At 39.7% G+C, this 21,034-nt stretch overlaps 1 protein-coding gene across 3 annotated transcripts in view; it reads left to right on the forward strand.

Annotated features, from left to right (window-relative positions):
• Nucleotides 1-21,034, forward strand: part of LOC118729257 (cat eye syndrome critical region protein 2) — a 204,106-nt gene that overhangs the window by 164,063 nt on the left and 19,009 nt on the right. For all 3 annotated transcript variants that reach the window (XM_045588537.1, XM_045588539.1, XM_045588538.1), the window contains exon 8: nucleotides 3,148-3,301. In XM_045588537.1, coding sequence (XP_045444493.1) covers nucleotides 3,148-3,301 — 154 coding nt within the window. The remainder of the gene's footprint in view (nucleotides 1-3,147; nucleotides 3,302-21,034) is intronic.

A 21,034-nucleotide genomic window follows, 5' to 3' on the forward strand; every position in this document is an offset into this window, starting at 1 on the left:
ATATAATATCACCTATTAATCTACCACAAAAACTTTTTTGCTTATCTCATTTTATAAATAGTACTCTTTATAAGTTCCTGATACATATGTACAAATTGTCCTCCAGAAGACATGGTTACCAGCCTTTACAATGTGTTGCTTTGTATCATTTTTAACAATTTTGTAAGTGAAAAAGCGATTGTATTGTGCTCTCCCTTTTAATCATTGATGTGGATGGCTTAGTTATCTTCTATATGTTTTGTTTGTTCGGGGATGGCTACTGTTTGTAAGACATCATTACATACTAAGAATAATAAATCATGTTTGTTATAAAAATTATTTATAGCCCCAACCGGTTTGATTCAGAGGGTAGAGTGTCGGTCTGTGGGCTGAAAGGACCCAGATTAGATTCCTGCAAGGGCATGTACATTGATTGCGGGCACATTCCCAGTTGGGGGGAGGTGCGGGGTCGGGGGTGGCTGGTCGATGTTTCTCTTATCGATGTTTCTAGCTCTCTATCCCTCTCCCTTCCTCTCTATAAAAAATCAATAAAATATATTTTAAAAATAAAAAATAATTTGTATATTGTAAATATTTATATAGTTATCTATTCTTTCCCTTTTTCTCCTTCCATTGACTGAAAGTTTGAAATGTCTTCATGTTGTTTTCCAGGTGATTCTGGTGATTTAATATATCTATTCATGAGTCATTGGCTTGCATCTCTTTAGTCCTTATTAAAATTCTTGGTCCTATTAATATCCTGTTGTACTCTTTGAATGAAGAATGTTTTCACCATCTGTCCTTTTATCATAGAGGCACAGAATGCACACATATTATTGTTACATGTAAATATGTGCCCATTTTTCTTTTTTATGTGTCTCATTTATAGAAAGTAGTAGTTTCTTTGAATGAAATAATTCCTTTGACACGACTTAGTTTTCCTCTGTCTCCTACTTTCCCCCCATCATATGAATTTATATATTAACTAGAATCCCGGTGCATGAGATTTGTGCATGGGGGTGAGGATCCCCTGAGCCCAGCCTTCACTCTCTCCGATCTGGTACCCCTCAGGTGATGTCCAACAGCTGATTTAGACCCAATCCTGATGATTGGGCCTAAACCGGCAGTAGGACATCCCTCTCACAATCCTGGACCGCTGACTCCTAATCACTCACCTGCCTACCTAGTCACCCTTAACTGCCCCCCCTGCCAGCCTAATCACCCCTAACTGCCTCCCATGCAGCCTGCTATTTGGTCGACCCTCACTAATCCCCCTGCCAGCTTGGTCCTAGGCAGCTACTTGTGAGGGCATGAGAGTTAATTTGCATATTACCTATTATATAGGAAGGTAGTATCAGCTTGGAGTCTCTATATGACTGAAAGAAGCAAAAGTAATTATTTTGGTTTGCTTTGGTTTATTAACTCTAATTACATCATAACTTCTCAGCTGAGGAAAGACTCTGCCTAAAAGTTGGACTAAATAAGGACGTGGAGAGATGTGGTAAAGGGAATGGTACCTCATGCATTGCAGCAAAGGTACTTTTTTGACTATTAGGATCAATTCTTCAGAAGAATTGTCCTTGCTTAATGCCAGGACCATCCTCATTTCAGAAACAGTATCTAGCATATCTACTCTAGTTATAGGATAAAGATTTTGGTGAACTTTAATTCTATTTATGTTTTGAGGTTCCTTATGAGTACAGTATTATGTGTGCAATAATAATGGTTAATTTTTGTTAGTTTCATTTTTACCTCTCATTCCAGATTTTACTTTTGGATAGCAAACTCCTTTTAAGTTAGGCTTATAGAATTTAAATGATAAAAATTACTTTACCAAAGGCTATCTAGGCATGACAACTTCCAAAATCTGAATCAAATGGAGAGTCAAAACTAGTTTTAAGTTCTATAAAGAAAATGAAACAAAATTTTAATCAGCAGGGGTTTTTTTGTTTTTTATTTTTTGTTTGTTTGTTTGTTTGTTTGTTTTAATTGATTTTTTACAGAGAGGAAGGGAGAGAGATAGAGCTAGAAACATTGATGAGAGAGAAACATCGACCGGCTGCCTCTTGCACACCCTCTACGGGGGATATGCCCGCAACCAATGTACATGCCCTTGACCGGAATCGAACCGGGACCTTTAAGTCCGCAGACTGACGCTCTACCACTGAGCCAAACTGGTTTCGGCTTAATCAGCAGTTTTAGTATTTAATTATGACATATGTAAATGGGAATCTATATTCACTTTTTTCCTCACATTAAAATTATTTGAACAGTCCATAGTATGAAACTTTTAAATATTTATCTGCATAAAGAGTCTTACATCTCCTTCCTATTGAAAAGATCTTTGGGGGGGGGAGGGGAAAGCATGCCTGTCTTTCCCTCCCTTCATTCCCCCTTTCCCCCAAACTTGAGACACCCAGGAGGCTTACAACCAGGGAGCAGTGGGCAGCAGCATCTGGTCCCCAGTTAACCCCCTGACCCTGTCCCCTAGATCCCTTTTCTCTGACTTAGTGAGTCAAAACATTATTTATTTTGGGAAATATACAGAATAAATGTTCAATAAAGTGTAATTGTCCTGTTTGTGTGTGTGTGTGTGTGTGTGTTTACCTTTTCTTTTATTAGATTCTTTAGGCAAATTCTCAGTGTATTTAAGGCAAAAAAAGTGGTCCTTACTACCATCCCCCTAATTTTATTTTGTTTTACTACTAAAGAAAAGTATAAAAGTTAAGGGTTTTAGAGTGATGCACATTTTTAAATTCTAAGTCTGTTTTCTGTCTAGTGAATATTTTTCATCCTTTTACTTAGATGACAATACTTTTTAAGGTTTTACTTTTGTCAAATATTAAAGCTGTAAGAAAGGTCTCTGAACTGCTTCAATTTGCCTCTCCAGTTACGTGTATTTTTCATAGTATTACCTCCCAAACACTACAAATTACGTAAACCATTGTACCCTTTTTAAAATCTCGGGTGTTTTTTAATGTTAGTATGTTTACATATATATATTCTTTAGATGATAAAAACAAATTTGGAAGTATGTTATACATTCTCTAACTACCTAATATTATTTATTAAATAGATTGAATTTCATAAAAATAAAATCTTAACTCAGAGTGAAGAACTGATCTTACATTGTTGTATTTTAACTCTACACTTACTGGCTCCTCACAGGAGACTCCTATGATTACCAGAATAGAAAAACAGAAGCGCAAAGAGGAGGAAGAAGAACGTCAACTTCTTATAGCAGTGCAGAAGAAGGAGCAAGAGCAGATGCTAAAGGAAGAGAAGAAAAGAGAGTTGGAGGAAAAGGTCAAGGCAGTGGAAGGTATATGGGCTTTCTGTGTAGTCCAGAAGAAATATGTGACATGGTAATAGTGATCCGATAGCCAAACCCACATCAAACTGGGTTCTGTCATTTAAGCTGTTTCTGGCAACTTTTAACTTGTAAATTCTATTCTGCCTTCTTTATTCATCTAGATCCCGTCTCATTGCCATTGCATTCCTGCTAAAACACTGATATTTTTTCATTGTGTGTCTTCCTTTCATTCTTTTGCCTGTTCCCATTTCTGCTAAGTTCCTTATACAGAATGGAGGAAAACTTAAAGTATTGATGACAACTATTTTCACAGAAATTATTTTGAACACAAATGAAATGTGCTCAGGAAAAGCCTTAGAGATTTTTTTTTTTTTTTCAGCTCTTTGAAACTATATACATCTAGACTATTATGAAGGCAAAGCATTTTCTCAAGCTTGGGTTCTAGTCATAGTTTTAGTGTAATGAAATTATAGCAACGGATAAAAACTGGCTTTAGATGTGTTATGTAGCACTTATATTTATAAGTTGAGCCTGTTGTGTCATGTGTTAACATCATTTGGCTTGTCTGAATACTGACCAATATTTATTTTCTTTTAAATAAATGTATTTTTTTTAATATATATTTTATTTATTTTTTACAGAAAGGAAGGGAGAGGGATAGAGAGTTAGAAACATCAATGAGAGAAAAACATAGATCAGCTGCCTCTTGCACCCGTCCCCCTCCCCCCCATGTAGCCACAACCTGGGACCCCTCAGACCACAAGCCGACGCCCTATCCACTGAGCCAAACCGGCTTCGGCAATGCTATGTTTTAAATTTCCATCAACTGGCACTGGCATTAGACAGCTTCACATTTCTTGTGTTGTTACAAGTTTCTTTCACCATCCCCCTTAATCCACCAGACATCTGCAGGTTTGGTCTTCTGGTCTGCTTTCTCATGAATAACCCAAGTTTCCAAGTATATCATTCCTCAGTGCCCACAATCACATTGGAGACCACTTACTTTTGGGTACTAGAATCCTCATGATATACTTTTTATCAAAATACTTTTTTTTTTTTTTTAATTATAATTTTTCTTCTAAGATGAAATCTGTCCTAAGTTATCTCCATTGTAGAAGTTGTAAGGATAACGTTGCTTGGGTTTTCCAAGGCATACAATTCTATTTCTGTCACTTCAAGACCCCTGGACACTGGGCATCATCAATGACACTTCGTAGAGATTTTGGAATCTATTATCTCCCTTTGAGGAGTGTTGATTTTTGTTTCCATAGTTGTTGCCATCGCTGGCTGGTCCGTTTGAACCTCTGTAGGCTTGTTTTTACTATGTTAGGACAAATCTATGGGAATCCCAAATAGTTTCCAAGCTCTTCAGCTTTGTAAGACTCAAAACATTTAAACAGTATTTATCCCAGGGATTTTTTTTTTCCAAGCACAATTTTAGGCTTTGTTATACCAGTTCTAAAGTAAGCCCTATTCTAAGGCATGGTTCTTAAAGTTAAGGTTTGTTCTTCCTGTCATCTCGCTGGATACCACAAGGTCTTAAAGAAATTTCTCTTCTCTGGCTGGGCTAGATCTCCAACATCTCCAGGTTCTGTTCTGTCCTAAATTCCTTAGCAGCCATTCTCTTGAAAGCCCTGGAGAATCTTGCACAGTCAATCTGCCATCTAGCCTTCAGAAAATATTTGTAGGGACCCCTGTACAACTCTGGCCCTCTTTTGTAGGCTATTTCCTCTTCCTCAGTAACTTGCTCAAAATCCAGTCATTGAAGCTACCCCATGCTCCATCTTTTCTATCTCATACCAACGGCAATTCCATGTTGTTTGGACTCTAGTGTTCTCTGCTGTGGTCAGGAAGTGGTACCCAGGCAGAGTCAGGTTAATTGTGAGCCTCACCTCATGAGTTCCTCTTTTCTCAGGGATCATAGGAATTAGCATATTGATTAGAATGGACTGTAACATGTAAACTCATGTTGGAGAGGTGATCCCAGGACAAACAAACCAAACATATTTCCATCTGGTAATCATTAACATAAAATTTCCCCTCTTTCTGAACCTATAACTGTACATTATTTTTCATGTTTAAAATCCACTTACTCTTTATTTTTAAATTTCTCTATACTGTTTTCACTGTATGACTTACCTCCACCTATCAAGACATAGATATTACTTCCATATATATATTCTTAATAATAATTAAATATATATAGTAGTTATGTGATGCCAAGATTTTCAAAATTATTTTTAAAATATAAAATTACTGTATTAATGAAGCCATTTTTTCTTAAAAATTGATGATATTATATTTCTCTCAATCATTTTCTCATCAAGCTTCAAATCATACTAAAATATATAGAAGCAATATCTGTCTTGAGAAGTGGAATTAAATCATACAGTGAAAACAGTATAGAGAAATCCAAAAATAAAGAGTAAGTGATTTAAATAGCTTATGATTTTCTACTACTTGTGAGGAGACAATGCTACCAAATTTCTATTTTGGAATAACTTTAAACATGAGAAAATAACATTTAACATTTTTAAAATTGAATGCCTTTTTAAAAAAGTATCTCTACAAAATGGACATCACCAGAATCCAGGTATATATAAGTAAGCTGTAAATTCTATATATCTTTAAAAATCAAATCCTTCTTAATCTTTTAAAATTATGAAAAGAAAGAATACTAAAATTTGTTCATCATTATTACAGACAATGGGCTTTCAACAATTACTAGCAGAGTAGTGTTGTTAGACAATTTGTGCCTTAATTTATTTGCAGACAAAATCCTTTTAATCTATTATTACATGTTTAATATTACTGTTGCACTCACTTTTATAATCCTCAGGTTTTTGCTAAGAACACATCTTTATTAACTATACTCTGCCTGGAAATAGAGTCAAATATTAAACAGTCACCTCTAGAAAATAATTCTGAAGCAGTGCAAAGCTGCCCATCCTAAAGTATGTTTTATTCTAGAAACATACCCCAATTTTTTGTATTAAGCCTTTGCTTCCAGGAAAGATCTATTAACCCAGAAATATACTAACCAACAATCATGTTAACACAATTCCCAGGTGTTTAAGGAAATGGAACTAAGACAGGTAAATGTTGATGTTGGGGAAACAGAAGACCACTAGAAGGGAAGTACCACTAGATGGTTGGTTCAGGAAAGAGTGTGGGGCAGTAGAGGGGCCAGGCATTAAACACCTTGAGAGAACGCAGGGAAAGAAAGTGGCAGAATGAAATGTTAAAGGGCACTAAAAATGAACAAAACCCAAGTATTCTGTAAGATCTGTTGTCTTTTTTTTTTTGTCTTTTTTTTATTTTATTATTTTTTTATATATATATTTTATTGATTTTTTTTGCCCCCCTCCCTCCCTCCCTCCCACACATCCCCTCCCTCCCCAGAGTTTTGTGTACATTGGTTGTACTTATATGCATGTATAAAAGTCCTTCGGTTGATCTGTTATCTCCCCCAGATCTTCCTCCCCTCCCCGCTGTAATTTGACAGTCTACTTGTTGATATACTGTCTCTATATCTATCTTTTGGTTCATCAGTTTATAATGCTCTTTGTTATCCACAAATGATTGAGGTCATGTGGTGTTTCTCTTTCATTGATTGGCTTATTTCACTCAGCATGATGTTCTCCAATTCCATCTAGGTTGCTGCAAATGATGAGAATTCCTTCTTTTTTATGGCAGCATAGTATTCCATTGTGTAGATGTACCATAGTTTTTGGATCCAATCATCTGCTGATGGGCACCTAGGCTGTTTCCAAATTCTGGCTATTGTAGATTGTGCTGCTATGAACATAGGGGTGCATATATCCTTTCTGATTGGTGTTTCTAGTTTCTTGGGATATATTCCTAGAAGTGGGATTACTGGGTCAAATGGGAGTTCCATTTTCAGTTTTTTGAGGAAACTCCACACTGTTCTCCACAGTGATTGCACCAGTCTGCATTCCCACCAGCAGTGCACGAGGGTTCCTTTTTCACCGCAACCTCGCCAACACTTGTCATTTGTTGATTTGTTGATGTTGACCATTCTGACAGGTGTGAGATGGTACCGCATTGTTGTTTTGATTTGCATCTCTCGGACAATTAGTGACTTTGAGCATGTTTTCATGTGCCTTTTGGCCTTCCTTCTGTCTTCTTTTGAAAATGTTCTATTTTGGTCCATTACCCATTTTTTAATTGGATTATTTATCTTCCTTTTATTTAGTTGTATAAGCTGTTTGTAGATGTTGGAGATTAAACCTTTATCAGTGGTATCATTTGCAAATATGTTCTCCCACACTGTGGGCTTTCTTGTTGTTTTGTTGATGGTTTCTTTTGCTGTAAAAAAGCTTTTTATTTTGATGTAGTCCCATTTGTTTATTTTCTCTTTAGCTTCCATTGCCCTAGGGGTAGTATCAGTGAAGAAGTTCTTTTGGCATACGTCTGAGATTTTGCTGCCTGTGGATGCTTCTAGTATTTTTATGGTTTCCCGTCTGATGTTTAAGTCCTGTATCCATTTTGAGTTTATTTTTGTGAATGGTGTAAGTTGGTGATCTAGTTTCATTCTTTTGCATGTGTCTGTCCAATTTTCCCAACACCATTTATTGAAGAAACTGTCTTGACTCCATTGTATATTTGTGCCTCCTTTGTCAAATATTAATTGAGCATAGTGATTTGGGATGATATCTGGGTTTTCAATTCAATTCCATTGATCTATATGTCTGTTCTTGTGCCAGTACCAGGCTGTTTTGAGAACAGTGGCTTTGTAATATAGTTTGAAGTCTGGTATTGAGATCCCTCCTACTTTACTCTTCTTTCTCAGGATTGCTGTGGCTATTCGAGGTCTTTTATTGTTCCAAATGAACTTTTGGAGAGTTCTTTCTAGGTCGGTGAAATATGTCGTTGGTATTTTAATGGGGAGTGCATTGAACCTATAGATTGCTTTAGGAAGTATGGACATTTTGATGATGTTGATCCTACCAATCCATGAACATGGTATGTTCTTCCATCTCCTTACATCTTCCTCTATCTCTTTTTTCAGTGTCATGTAGTTTTCCGCATATAGGTCCTTTACTTCCTTAGTTAAATTTATTCCTAGGTATCTTAATTTTTTTGGTTCGATGGTAAATGGAATTGCTTTTTTAGTCTCTGTTTCTGCAGTTTCTCTGTAGGTGTATAGAAAAGCCGTGGATTTCATGGCATTAATTTTGTATCCTGCTACATTGCCAAATTCATTTATTAAGCCAATTAGTTTTTTAATGGAGTCTTTTGGGTTTTTTATGTACAATATCATGTCATCTGCAAATAAGGATAACTTTACTTCTTCTTTTCCAATTTGGATGCCTTTTATTTCCTCCTCTTGTCTAATTGCAATGGCTAGTACTTCCAGTACTATGTCAAACAGGACTGTCAAAAGTGGGCATCCCTGTCTTGTTCCTGTTCTTAGAGGGAATGGTTTTAGTTTTTGCCCATTGAGTATAATGTTGGCTGTGGGTTTATCATATATAGCTTTTATTATGTTGAGGTATGATCCTTGTACTCCCACCTTGTTAAGAGTTTTTATCAGGAAAGGGTGTTGGATTTTATCGAATGCTTTTTCTGCATCAATTAATATGACTATATGATTTTTATCTTTCAATTTGTTTATGTGATGTATCACGTTTATTGATTTGCGGATATTGTACCATCCTTGCATTCCTAAAATAAATCCTACTTGGTCGTGGTGTATGATCTTTGTGATGTTCTTCTGGAGTCGATTTGCTAGAATTTTGTTGAGGATTTTGGCATCTATGTTCATGAGGGATATTGGCCTGTAATTCTCTTTCATTGAGTTGTCTTTATCTGGTTTTGGTATTAGGGTGATGCTGGCTTCATAGAAGGAATTTGGAAGTGTTCCTTCCTCTTGGATCTTTTGGAATAGTCTGAGGAGGTTAGTTTTTAGTTCTTCCTTGAATATTTGGTAAAACTCTCCTGTGAAGCCATCTGGCCCTCGGCTTTTGTTTGCTGGAAGCTTTTTGATGACTGTTTCAATTTCTTCCCAAGTCACTGGTTTATTGAGATTTTTAGATTCTTCCTGATTGAGTTTTGGAAGATTATATTTTTCTAGGAATATGTCCATTTCCTCCAGGTTGTTCAGTTTGTTGGAGTAGAGTTGTTCATAGTATTTTGTAACAATCTGTTGTATTTCGGTTGGGTCTGTTGTTATTTCACCTCTTTCATTTCTGATTTTGTTTATTTGGGTCCTCTCTCTTTGTTTCTTGGTTAGTCTGGCTAGAGGTCCATCTATCTTGTTTATCCTTTCAAAGAACCAGCTCTTGGTTTTGTTGATCTTATGTATTGTTTCTTTGGTCTCTATGTCGTTTATCTGAGCTCTGATTTTTGTTATTTCCTTCCTTCTACTTACACTGGGCTTTTCTTGTTGCTCTTTTTCTAACTCTTTGAGTTGTAGAGTTAGATCATTTGTTACACTTTTTTCTAGTTTTTTGCAATAGGCTTGTAAGGATATGAACTTCCCTCTCAAAACTGCTTTTGCTGTGTCCCATAGATTTTGGATTGTTGTGTTTTCATTGTCATTTGTTTCCAGGATGTTTTTAATTTCTTCCTTGATTTCTCTGGTAACCCAGTCCTTGTTTAATAGCATGCTGTTTAGTCTCCATGTGTTTGATTTCTTTGGATTATTTTTATTGTACTGTAGTTAATTTCCAGTTTTATGCCATTATGGTCTGAGAAGATGCTTGATATGATTTCTATCTTCTTGAATTTGAAGAGACTTTGCCTATGTCCCAAAATGTGGTCTATCTTTGAGAATGTCCCATGTGCATTTCAGAAGAATGTATATTCTGTGGCTTTGGGGTGGAATGTTCTGAAGATGTCAATTAATTCCATCTGGTCTAGTGAGTCATTTAGGATTGATATTTCTTTGCTGATTTTTTGTTTAGATGATTTGTCGAAGGGTGACAGTGGGGTATTAAAATCTCCTACTATGATTGTATTGCTGTTAATCTCTCCCTTAATGTCCTCCAGAAGTTTTTTTATGTATTTGGGTGCTCCCGTATTGGGTGCATATATATTTACCAGGGTTATTTCTTCTTGTTTGATTGCTCCCTTTAGTATTATGAAGTGGCCTTCATTGTCTCTTGTTATGTCCTTCACTCTGAGATCTAATTTGTCAGATATACGTATTGCTACCCCAGCTTTCTTTTCATTTCCATTTGCCTGGAAAACCTTTTTCCATCCCTTCACCCTTAGTCTGTGTGCATCTCTTTTTCTGAGGTGGGTTTCTTGTAGACAACAGATGTATGGGTCTTGTTTTCTTATCCAATCTGTTACCCTATGTCTTTTGATTAGAGCATTTAAACCATTTACATTTAATGTTATTAATGATAGGTACTCATTTGATGCCGTTTTTATTCTATACCCCTGTGTTCCTTCTTCGCTTCCTATTTCTTTATTTTTACAGTAGACCCTTTAGCATTTCTTGCATTGCTGGTTTGGTGGAGATAAATTCCTTTAGTCTTTTTTTGTCTGTGAAGCTCCTGATTTCCCCTTCTATTTTGATTGCTAGTCTTGCTGGGTACAGTATTCTTGGATTCAGACCCTTCCTTTGCATGACTTTGTATATTTCATCCCATTCCCTTCTGGCTTGATAAGTTTCTGTTGAGAAATCAGTTGTTAGTCTAATGGGGGTTCCTTTATATGTAACTTTCTGTCTCTCTCTGGCTGCCTTTAAGATTCTAACTTTGTCATTGGTGTTTGCCAATTTAATTATAATATGTCTTGGCGTCGATCTTCTGGAATCCATTTTGCTGGGGACTCTGCGAGCATCTTGGATTTGTGTGGGGTTTTTCTTCTCTATCTCAGGAAAATTTTCTGTCATTATTTCTTGAAATACGTTTTCCATATCTACCTCGGTTTTCTTTCCTTTCGGAACCCCTATTATTTGAATATTGTTTTGTTCTGCATTGTCCCAAAGCTCCCGTAGGCTCTCCTCCTGCTTTTAAATTTTTTTTTCTAGAAGCTGCTCTAATTGGGTATTTTTTTCCATCTTATCTTCTAGCTCACTGATGCGATCCTCTGCTTCTAGTCTGCTCTTGATGCTTTCTATTGAGTTCTTCATAGTAGCTATGTCATTTTTCATTTCATCTTGAGTCATCTTCATTTCCTCTTGGGTTTTTTTCATTTCCTCTTGGGTCTTACTCATATTGTCAAATTTGTCTTCTATTCTTTTTAGCCATCTTAAGATTGTTACTCTGAATTCTTGCTCTGGTAGGTTGCTTACCTCTATATCGTTTACTTCCTTTTCTGGTGAAGCCTGCTTTTCTTTCATATGCGGGCTGTTTTTTTGGTCTCCCCATGATGTCTGGTTGTGTAGTTCTCTCTCTCCTGCTTTGATTTAAAGGCACAAAATACAACACAACCAGGTACAACACACAATGCTCTGAATAGAAATGTGTTTGCGATATTAATAACCACCAATAAGGTGACTAGAACCCAGCTAACAAAAACATACAATCAAACAAAAAGCATACGCAAATCAATCTTATAAAAGAAAAGCATACAACTTCAGTAAAGTTAACATTCAACATACAACTTCAAAGAGTTAGAGAGAAAGACTGTTTTGTTTTGTTTTTGTTTTGTTTTGTTTTTAGGACAACTGAGAGGGAGGTGTGAATGGGTTTGGAGCAGGTAGTTGGAAATTAGATATATACAAGTAGGGTGAAATTTTAGGAGGGGGTAGACAGAAGGAATGGGGGAAATCTAGAGCAGGAAAGGGTTAAGATAAACAGGGTATCAAAGGAAAAGATTGGAAAGAGGGTGAAGGCATAAAGGTAGGGTTGAGATAGAATAAAGCGTTAGAGAAAGAAGGATAGATAAAGACTGTAGAACAGTAATCCTGAAATTAAAATATATATATATATATATATATATATAATCAAATGAAATAACAATAATAAAAATAAACAAAAGAAAATAAGATGAAAAAGGTAAATTAGTAGTAGTAATAATGTTGATTACATATACAATGTAATAATTATCAAGATAAAATCAAGTGAGGAAAAAGAAAAAAAATAGTTTCTTGAGTAAACGTTGCAAATAATGAAAACAAAAATTTAAAAATTTTTAAAAATAATAGTAAAATTTAAAAAATTTAATTAAAATTTGCAGTAATGAAGGTCATTCGCTTCCTCTATTGTTATGATCCAGTCCTGATTTTTAGGCAGGTTTTGCTTTGTTTTTATTACACTAGAGTCAATTTGTGAATTATCCTCTGGGGGCAGTGTTTCTAGGTTAACTTCCAGACTCTCTCCAGCTTTTGTTGTTGTTTTTTTGTCCTTTCTGAAGCTGGAACTACGGAGTGGGGGAGGGGGCAGGTCCGAGTAACTGGAATCTCCCGCAACTCGCGGATATCCCTCCGAGCCGGATCCAAATGTGTTGCTCTTTAGATATCTCCCCTGTTAGGAGCCCCCCATCCACTTTCAAGGGTGACAACAGCCCAACAGCGGGGGCTTCTACTTGTAATCACCGCCCTTGTCCTCCAGCTTCCATGAGCACGCTCTGTGCGCGCAGGCTTTTTGTTTTCGCCGCGAGCGCTCTCCACCCTTTCCCCACGAAATCTGACCTTTTTGCTGAGCAGTGGGGCAATCCTGTGAGGGCAGGTGTTCGCGCCGCCTGGGATCCGCGTTCTGGGGGTCACAGATGCTTGGTGGTCGCTGCGGCTGTGGATATTCAGGCCTCTGACACGATCCTATCTTCCTCTCAAAATGGCGAGGTTTCCCAGTCCAAGCTGGTAGGTAGCTCCGGGCAGGGACACAGCCCTCGTGGGTGCTTCCCTGTGAGGGGCACCTCTGTCAGCAGCCCCCCAGCAGTTTCTTCTGGTGTTCACTGTCTCCCAGCTTGCCGATAAACACTGACAGCACAAGACCCTCAGTTGCTCTCTCTTTCTGCTTCGGGAGAGGGCTCAGAATCCGCCCATCTATTCTTCCGCCATCTTACCTCCTAAAAGAAGCAAATAAATGTATTTTAAAGCTTTATTTTTTTTCCCCAAAGCTTTCTTTTATATATCTTTTTATTGGTTTCAAAAAGGGAGAAGATAGAAACATCAGTGATGAGAGAGAATCATTGACCAGCTACCTCCTGCACACACACACACTAGGGATTGAGCCCCACAACCTGAGCATTTCCCCTGACAGGGAACCGAACTGTGACTTCCTGGTTTATGGGTTGACACTCAACCACTGAGGCACCCTGGCTGGGCTCAATGTGCATGTTTACTCCTATTCCTCTGTAGTGCCTTCTATTTCTTAAAAAGTTAAACCAATTCCTACCTTCCTTGTTTCTTCATTCTAAAATTCTTAGTGCATTTATGCTGCAGAGTTAGCCTTTGTCTTAGCCTAGGTAGTATATCCAATTTATAAGATTTAGCATGTTTTAATTCCAGTGCTAGATTTAAATTCCTCTACACGATAACTGTAGCTTTTATTTCTTTTCTTTATTTTTTTTTTAAGTGGAATTATTATATAATCCCACTGTAATTTTCAGTGGGGTTATTATTGGGTCACTATTGTCAGTTTGAGTTTTAATTTATGCAGACAGGTCCAAAATTTATGTTTGTGGCTTAGTTTCTATACCTGCAAGATTAGTAATAATATGTTATAGAATAGATTGTTCTTTAAATAACATGTTTTTGAGCACCCATTCTCTGCCCGGCACTGTTGTGGAAATATAGTGGTAAATAAAATAAGATACTTCTTCATGGAGTTTACGTTGTAATAGTGGGTAAACAGTGAACAAATATTGAAAAACCATAGATACTGGTGAGTAATCTCAAGAAAAATAAAACTGGATATCCAAAATGGCAGTGTAGATAAACATCTAAACTGCTGCCCTGCACAACAATTTCAAAACTACAGCTAAAAGTCAAAACATCTATCACCCAGAACCACAGGAAAGCTGGCTGAGTGGAAGTTCTACAACTAGATGGAAAGAGGAAAGAGTATTCAGTGCACAAATGCTGAAAAACTGAAGTACAGGTGTGCGTGCACCATATGGGCTGGTGGCAGATCCCAGCTGGTGTCAGGCGTTGCTTTCTTTAGCCAGAAGAGAGACAAGCTCCCAATCTCTCTGAAATCCAGTTTCTGGGGAGAAGCTGGACTGTCTGCCATCAGGTCAGAAAGTGAGGGTGGCTTGCTTGCAGAGCTGTGCACAAGAATAATTGTTTGCTGTGCTGAGGCACGAGACTTGGGGACCGATCAGAGAGGCAGACAGCTCACTGCCAGCCATAGCTGTTTGCCACACCCTAGCCTAGTGACGCCCTGAGACTCTGCCCCGCACAATCTACAAACACACCCAAGCTCCATACAATGGCTTTTGCATATGAATGACCTTTTCTATTGTAGTTTAACCTAACAAACTTGCAACCTGGTGCAGATAGCTCCAAAGCCTCCAAGCTCCAAGCAGGGAGGAGAGGGCTGTGGTTCTCGCTGTAGGTCCTGCAGGGTGACCTCAGACAGTAGCTGTGCTGCACCCCATTGGAGATCTATAATAGAAGCCAGTGTACCTAGTGGTCAGTGTGAGACACCAGATTTCAATTCCTCACATCCATACTTAACACATTCAGGAGGCAGACTCAGTGAGCACCAAAGCCCCACTGAAACAAGGCTTGCACCATAGGCATGTCTGCAGCGCAGCAGTTCTAGACACAGCCGGTCCTCATAGCCAATTGGCCTGGAGGTCAGTTCCTCCCAGTGTACCAACAGCAATTAAGGCTTAACTACACCAAGACTTTGCACTCAGCCCATAAAAGGGTGTACCAAGAGTGACCACCTCAGGTGATTGGGAAGGCTGAGCTACTGGCCCCTATAGGTCACCTACCACACAAAGCCATTTCATCAACACAGGGAGGCAGCCAAAATGCAGAGACAACAGAAGCATGTCACGAATGGGAGAAACGGAGGAAAGCAAACTACTGGATGACACAGTTCAGAACCACATTTATAAGGTTACTCAAGAATCTTCTAAAAACCACTGAGAAACTTGAAGAGACCTTCAAGGACCTTAATGAGAATGCCAAAAAGATGGAAAAGGACCAGTCAGAAATTAATCATATACTGTCTGAAATAAAGGATATACAGAAAGTCAACTGTAGATCAGTGTATCACAAGAGTCAAATCAAAGATCTGGAATATAAGGGAAGTAAAAAAACACCCAACCAGAGAGGCAGAAAGAAGAATCCAAAAGTGTGAGGATAGTGTAAGGAGCCTCTGGGACGGCTTTAAGCATACCAACATCCAGATTTTGAGGGTGCCAGAAGAAGAGAGCAGGATATTGAAGGCCCATTGGAAGAAATAATGACAGAAAACTTTCCCTGCCTGGTGAAAGAAATAGACTTACAAGTTCAGGAAGCTCACATAACCCCAAACAAGAGGAATCCAAAGAGGACCATACCACCATACATCATAATTAAAATGCCAATGGCAAAAGACAGAGAGAATCTTGAAAGCACTAAGAGAAAAACAGTTACCTATAAGGGAGTACCCATAGGACTCAGCTGATTTCTCAACAGAAACTATGCAGGCCAGAAGGGAGTGGCAAGAAATATTCAAAGTGATGAATAGCAAGAACCTACAACCGAGATTGTTCTACCCATCAAAGCTATAATTCAGAATTGAAGGGCAGATAAAGAGCTTCATAGATATGAAAAAGCTAAAGGAGTTCACCACCACCAAACCAGTATTATATGAAATGCTAAAAGGTATTCTTTAAGAAGTGGTAGAAGAAGAAAAAGGTAAAGATGGCCAGCAGGGGAGGGAATTTGAGAGGGACCAGGCCTGCAAGGGAGAGCTATTGAGAATGATCAAGCCTGCAGGGGAGGGCAGTTAGCGGTGACCAGACCAGCAGAGGAAGGAAGTTGGGGGTGACCGGGCCTGCAGGGAAGGACAGTTGGGGGGATCCAGTCCTGCAGGCGAGAGTTGGGGGGTACCTGGCCTGCAGGGAAGGGCAGTTAGGGTGACCACCCTTGTAGGGGAGGGCAGTTGGGGTGACCACCCTTGTAGGGGAGGGCAGTTGGGGTGACCAACATTGCAGGGCAGGGCAATTAGGGGCAAACAGTCTGGCAGGGGAGCAATTAGGCATCAATCAGGCAGGCAGGGGAGTGGTTAGGGGTGATCAGGCTGGCAGGCAGAAGCAGTTAGGGGCAATCAGGAAAGCAGGCAGGTGAGCAGTTGTGTGCCAGCAGTCCTAGATTGTGAGAGGGATATTAGATGGACAGTTGGACGTCCCCCAAGGATTCCCAGATTAGAGAGGGTGCAGGCTGGGCTGAGAGACTTCCTTATCCGTCCCCCGTGCACAAAAATTTTGTGCACCAGGCCTCTAGTGTGTGTGTGTGTGTGTGTGTGTGTGTGTGTGTGTGTGTGTATAAAAGCCCAGCAACCAGAATGGCAGAATGACCAGAAAAACTGGTGACTATGATGTGAACTGCGGCAGCCAAGCGACCTGATTCCAGCTCTAATCAGCTTCCCCCAATTACCGCGCCCCCCTCCCTGGTCAGGTGTGGGGCCCACTGACCAACTACCTGTAGTCCCTCCCCAAGGCTGGCCCTGCCAATGGGCCCAAATTGGGCAGGCCAGCTGGATCCCACTTGTGCATGAATTCATGCACCAGGCTTCCAGTATGCTAATGATATGCTAAGGCCACACAACCACTTGCTGACATGCACTGACCATCAGGAGGCAGATACTTCATCCAATAGGTGAGCTTGTTTCTGGGGTCTGGCTGATCCAGGCTGAGCAACATGGGCCCAACATGCCCTGTAGTGTCCTGCACTCCCTCCCCTGCTGGTCAGTCTCCTTCAACCCTCCCTGGTGCTGATTATGTAGCAGTGGGGTCCTTGACCTAGCCTGTGCCCTCTACCAATCCAGGATCCCTCAGGAGATATTGGAGAGCCACTTTCCACCTGATCCCAAAGGCCAATATGAGGGACCCCACTGGTGCACGAATTCATGCACTGGACCTCTAATTGGTTTATAAAAGAGCTGTAGATTTCCAGGTATTAATTTTATATCTTGTTACATTTCCAAATTCATTTATTCTAGTAGTTTTTGTTTGTTTTGTTTTTTTATGGATTTTATAGGGTTTCCTATGTACAATATTATGTCTTCTGCAAATAGTTAACAGTTTTACTTCTTTTCCAATTTGGATGCCTTTTATTTCTTCTTGTCTGATTGCTATGGAAACTAAGGAGAAAATAAATCAAAATACAAAACTCTGCACAACAAAAGAAACCATCAACAAAACAATAAGAAAACCACTGTATGGGAGAACATATTTGCCAATGTTATATCTGATTAGGGCCTAATCTCAAAAACTTATAAAGAATTCATACAACTTAATAAAAGGAAGATGATCCAATTAAAAAATGGATAAGGGACTTAAATAGACACTTTTCAAAAGTGGACATACAGAAGGCCAAGAGACACATGAAAACATGCTCAAATTCACTAATCAAGAGATGCAAATCAAAAAAACAATGTGGTACAATCTCATTCCTGTCAGAATGGCTATCAACAAAAGACAAGTGCTGGCAAGGATGTACATAAAACGGAACCCTTTCCACTGCTGGTGGGAATGCAGTCTGGTACAGCCACTGTGGAAAACCGTATACACTGAGTGGCCAGATTTTTTTTTTTTCTCATTTTTTTTTATTAAGGTATTATATGTGTTCATACCTTACCAATCCCCACTCTGAGTGGCCAGATTATTATGATCTTTGAACCCATAATAATCTGACCACTCTGTGTGTCTGTATTAGAGTCCTGGTGCATGAATTCATGCATGAGTGGGATCAAGCCAGCCTGGCCAGTGGGAGGGGACATGGGCGGTTGGCCGGCCTGCCTGTTGGTCTAACTCCTGGTCAAGGGTACAATTTGCATATTAGCCTTTTATTATATAGGATATACACTGAGTGGCAAAATGATTATGATCTCTGAACACATAATCATCTGGTCACTCGGTATATTCATTCTTCAAAAAATCAAAAATGGAACTTCCATTTGACCCAGAAATCCCAATTCTAGGACTATCTCCCAAGAAACTACAATATAAACACCAGTCAGAAAGGATATATGTGCTCCTATGTTCATAGCAGCACAATTCACCATAGCTAAGATTTGGAAACAGCCTAAATGCCATCAGCAGATGAGTGGATTATTAAAAGATACATTTTATGTCTTTTTACCAATTTTTTTTTAAAGCTAAAAAAGGGGAAAGGCCAAGGATACTATTGTACAAAACTAGATTATAAAATTAATATTCATGCTAAGTCATTATGAAGTGGACATTATTGAAACTCAGTTCCTTAAAATTTTCCTTCCTTAGTTAACATTTCAGGTGTGCTCTTAAAAAGAGAATTTTTACCATACTACTGTCGACTGGTGCACAATATTTATGCATGGGTGGGAGGAGTCCCTCAGCCCAGCCTGTGCCCTCTGCATTTGGGTACCCCTTGGGATCAGGCCTAAATCGGCAGTCAGACATCCTTCTCACAATCTGAGATTGCTGACTCCTAACTACTCACCTGCATTCCTGCCTGATTGCCCCTAACCCCTCTTCCTGCCTGCTTTCGTGATCGCCACTAACTGCCGTCTCCTACTGGCTTGATCTTGCCTTCAACTGCCCTCCCCTGCCAGCCTGATCTCACCCCAACTGCCTTAAAACCCTTCCTCAACCCCCACCTTAGGTTCTGTCTTGGCAATTCAACCAGATTAGGTTCTGATCGGTCAGTTTCTATGCCAGTCAGAGAGGCAGGACTGATCAGCAGCCACCTTGGAGGCCTGGAGAGAAAGAGGCTTACTGCTGGCCAGGCCGGAGAGGAGAGAGACAAGGGCTGATCAACAGTTGCCACAAAGACTTGATCAAACTCTGCTTCTCTTTCCAGTCCTCTCTCCAAGGCAGCAGCCCCCTCAGCAGTCAGTGCTGGGTTGCCACAGCAACCCAGCCCTGACTTCAGAACTGACTTCCAGTGTTCAGTTGAGCCTTTGGTTGTTACAGTCACTGCCTTTTTATATATATAGATGAGAAATCTTGCCTAAGGGAAGAATTTCCTCCAGAACTGTTTTTAGGGGAAATAAAGAACAGCAGTTAGTTAGTGGGCATACTATTAATTTGAATTATGGGTGTGGAGTAATCAGTCTAGAGAACCTCTATTTTTCTCCAGGGAGAATAACCATAGCTAAAATCCCTGTAAAGAAATTAGATTTCGAAAGTATAATGGGATGCATCACTGTGAATAATAATTGGTACATGCAATAGACTATATATATTTGGCATTACCTTATATAATAAGATAATATGCAAGTCGACTGTCACTCTAGCACACAATATGCCCCCCCCCCATGTTGACACAAGAGGGCTGGCAGGGGAGAGCAGTTGGGGGCAATCAGGCCGGCAGGGTAAGGCAGTTAGTGGCAACCAGCGTGGCAAGGGAGGGCAGTTGGGAAAAACCAGGCCTGAAGGGAAGGGCAGTTAGGGGCAATCGTGCTGGCAGGAGAGCCGTTTGGCATCGATACGGCTGGCAGTGGAGTGGTTAGGGGGTGATCAGGCAGGCAGGTGAGCAGTTGGGAGCCAGTAGTCCTGGATTGTGAGAGGGGTATCTGACTGCTCTCAAGGGATCTCAGATTGGAGAAGGTACAGGTTGGGCTGAGGGACACACACGCACGTGCGCGCTCATGAATTTTATGCACCGGGCCTCTAGTCAAATATAAAAAGTGATTGTAAATATAAGGGGCAAATAATCTTGATGAAAATATAAGCAGGTTCAGTCGAAACCGGTTTGGCTCAGTGGATAGAGCATTGGTCTGCAGACTGAAGGGTCCCAGGTTCGATTCCGGTCAAGGGCATGTACCTTGGTTGCGGGCACATCCCCAGTAGGGGGTGTGCAAGAGGCAGCTAATCGATGCTTCTCTCTCATCGATGTTTCTAACTCTCTATCCCTCTTCCTTCCTCTCTGTAAAAAAAAAAAAAAATCAATAAAATATACTTTAAAAGTATATATATATATATAGGCAGATTCAAAGGAAACAAATAGAACTCTTACAAATGTAAAATATGATTATTGGAATAATAACTTAAAACCAGGTTACAGTTTAGGTACACATCAATAAGAATCAGCAGACTAGGGGATGAGAACAACCAAGGAGAAGTCAATGGGGTAAAAAGGAGACATGTAATACTTTAAACTAGGGGTGTCGAACTCAATCAGAGAAGGGGCCAAAATCTAAAATCCAGCCTAAATCGCGGGCCGAATGGTTTACTGAACAGTCATAAACTGTCATTGTGATGGAAACGCAGTGGAGTGCAGTGATGACAGCGCGGTGCGGGCCACATTGCAAGGCCTGGCGGGACGGATTTGGCCCGAGGGCCTTGTGTTTGACACATGTGCTTTAAACAATAAAGAATTTAAATTACAAAAGGGAAATCTTTCTAGCAACCTTAGAGCTCACCTTGTCCACATATAACTGTCACTTTTACCCAGAATAAAGCTGGTGGAGCCCTAGGGGCACGGAGAAAAGGTGTGCACTCTCCAGTCACCTTCCGGAAAGGCTCTGCTGCTCCCTGTCTACAGCATTCAAAATCGTACAGGAGCGCTGGGCTTGGCCCTCACATGGAGCAGGTGTGTGCAGAGGATGAGAGAGAGGAGACTGTGGTCAGTCCTTGACTAGTGCCTTCAGACATCTGCAAGATTCTTCACAGAAGTCA

This window comes from Pipistrellus kuhlii, unplaced genomic scaffold (genome assembly GCF_014108245.1).
Source record: "Pipistrellus kuhlii isolate mPipKuh1 unplaced genomic scaffold, mPipKuh1.p scaffold_m20_p_3, whole genome shotgun sequence".
NCBI classification, from domain to species: domain Eukaryota; kingdom Metazoa; phylum Chordata; class Mammalia; order Chiroptera; family Vespertilionidae; genus Pipistrellus; species Pipistrellus kuhlii.